Source organism: Fonticula alba, assembly GCF_000388065.1.
Source record: "Fonticula alba strain ATCC 38817 unplaced genomic scaffold supercont2.9, whole genome shotgun sequence".
NCBI classification, from domain to species: domain Eukaryota; order Rotosphaerida; family Fonticulaceae; genus Fonticula; species Fonticula alba.
In genome coordinates this window covers 74340-76792 of record NW_009242979.1, presented here as the reverse complement: position 1 = coordinate 76792, position 2453 = coordinate 74340, and the positions used below count along the sequence as shown (strand labels likewise).

Below are 2453 nucleotides of genomic sequence, written 5' to 3'. Positions count from 1 at the left end.
CACAGCAGCACCGCCGCCGAGTAGATGTCCGCCGGAAGGTAGAGCTCGGTGTCCAGCGGGCGCCGGCGCTGGAAGGCGGCCAGCACCTCGGGCGCGGCATATCGCGCTGTCATGGCATTGAGCTCGGGCACGTCGACCACAAGGGCCGAGGACCGGTCGGTGCTCAGGCTCCGCGAGGCGCCCAAGTCCCCGAGAGCGGCCCGCCAGCTGCCATCGGCATTGCGACTCACAAAGACATTGCCGGATTTGATGTCCCGGTGGGCGATGCCCTGGGCATGCATGGCCTCGAGGCCCGCGGTCCACTGCTCGACAATGGCGCAAAGGATGGCCGGTGGCAGGGGCACCTCCGAATGGAGGAGATTGTGGAGATCCGTGTCAAAGCGCTCCATGACAATGGCCGGCGGCTGCTCACTATACCCATAGAGCCGGACCACGCCGGGCATGTCGCGCAGCAGCCACATCAGGGCAATTTCATTCTGGAAGAGGGGCCCCTGAGTGGGCTTCAGCCGGTGGGTCTTGAATTGCTTGATGGCCACGGTGCCCGGGCAGCCGAGGCGGTCGGAGATGCCGGCCCCGACGGCGCGCGCGCCAAAGACGCTGGCCTGGGCCCCAGCCCCCAGGCTGGCCTCATTGAGGCGGGCAAAATCGCTGCCGATGTTGACCATGATACTGCCGGGCAGGGAGAGCTCTGTGTGATGGACCGAGGGGCGACGGGTCAGCCGGGCCAACGAGGGGTGCACAAGCGCTTGGGCCGGAGAAACGCACCGAGGATGGTGTTCATGACAGTCGCGTCTTTCCGGAAAGGCGGTCAGTCCAAAGATCGGGCCATGCCGTGAGGCGGAGGGGAGAAAGGGGGCGAAGAAGCCCCAGCGAGCCAAGCAGCCGAGACGTACTTTCATCGAGGCCATCATCCGTTGGCTGTGGTGAGTGAGCGAGATGGAGTGTCAGCGACCGGTTGGCCGGCAAAAGGTGGGACCCCCCCGCTCTCCCTTCCCGGGGGGTACAACGCACAGGAAGACGCTTTGAGGCGGCGCCCAGACGCCGGCGTAGGAAAAACAAGACAACAAGAAGGAGCAGCAGCAGGAGCAGACCCAGGCCGAGGCCAAGTCCCAGAGCTGCAAGCGGCAGGGACCGGGAGGAGGACAGGGCACAGGGCAGGGAGGGGCAGTGTCAGTCAACCGGAGCATCCACCGACCGGCGCTCGCGGCCGAAGCATCGTACCAAGGCGACCCCGAGAGGATCCCGGCCCGTCCAGGCAGTCGGCCCTCGATGGCCCGGAGCAAACACGGCACTTGTCATGGCAGGCAGCACACTCCGCCGGAGAGGCCTCCCAGTCGGCAAAGAACCCGGTGCTCGGGCAGGCGGGCACGCACGACCCGCCGTGGAGCAGCAGCTCCAACGCGCACCGGGTGCAGGTCTCGGGTACCGGGCACTCGACTCGCCCGCTCGGCCCGAGCTTGCATGCCCCGGCCATGCCCTCGGTCGTGCACGCCTCGCACGTGTCCGGGCAGGCCAGGCACACCCGGTCCGGCGTGGCCCCGGGGAAGACCGCCTCCACGAAGCCGGTCCCCGGGCAGGCCGACGCGCAAATGCCGGTCTCCTTCTGGAGCCACAGCGAGTTCCCGGGGCACGAGGTGCAGAATGTCCCGGCGTCGATGCAGGTCCGACAAGAGGCATGGCAGGCAAGGCAATGGGTCTGGCCGCTCGGCAGGAACTCGCCCTCTGCACAGGCCTCCGCACAGAGCCCGGTCACCGGCGACAGGACCAGCGCCCCTTCGCAGCCCGTGCACACCGGCATGCAACCTGCATCGGCAGCCGCACAGGACGAGCAGCCGGCCGGGCAGGCCTCGCACGAGCTGGTCCCCGGGCAGAGGAAGAACCGCGCCGAGCACGAATCCACACAGCGCCCGGATTCCAGCCATGCGCCCGCCGGGCAGCCAGTACACTGGCCTTCGGCCGGGCCGTCGCACGCTGCGCAAGATGCATCGCAAGGCCGGCATACCGAGCCGGCAGGATGCGCGTCTGCCACATAATGCTTCGCAGGGCAGGCAAGCAAGCAGGCGCTGCCCAAGAGGACGCGCCCGTCAGGGCAGCTGGCACACTCTTCGGGGCCGGGGCCACTGCAGGCTTCGCAGGAGGCATGGCAGGGGATGCACTTGTGCCCCGAGGAGAAGCTGCCCGCAGGGCAGTCGGCCAAGCAGCGCCCATCCACAAGCAACGGATGGTTGGATCCACAGGAGGTGCACTGGTCGGCCCCCGGGCCGTAGCAGGTGTCACAGGTCGGGTGGCAGGTGACGCACAAGCCGCCCTGCGGCGAGGACCCGGCCGGGCAGGAGTCCACGCACGCCGGCGAGGCCAGCAGCCACCCCCGCTCGCACAGGGCACACGTGTCCGCCTGCCCGGGGCAGCTGCTGCAGTGGGCCCCACAGGGCGAGCACCCGGCCGTCGAAGTG

The 2453-nt window shown here is 68.7% G+C and overlaps 1 protein-coding gene across 1 annotated transcript in view; it reads right to left on the bottom strand.

The window, feature by feature from the left end:
• H696_05092 (serine/threonine protein kinase) overlaps window positions 1–2453 on the bottom strand; it is a gene marked incomplete at both ends in the record, with an annotated part of 11294 nt that overhangs the window by 4372 nt on the left and 4469 nt on the right. Inside the window, 7 exons of the mRNA XM_009498943.1 lie at window positions 12–688; window positions 766–792; window positions 894–918; window positions 1012–1115; window positions 1222–1803; window positions 1854–2035; window positions 2103–2408. Coding sequence (XP_009497218.1) covers window positions 12–688; window positions 766–792; window positions 894–918; window positions 1012–1115; window positions 1222–1803; window positions 1854–2035; window positions 2103–2408 — 1903 coding nt within the window. The remainder of the gene's footprint in view (window positions 1–11; window positions 689–765; window positions 793–893; window positions 919–1011; window positions 1116–1221; window positions 1804–1853; window positions 2036–2102; window positions 2409–2453) is intronic.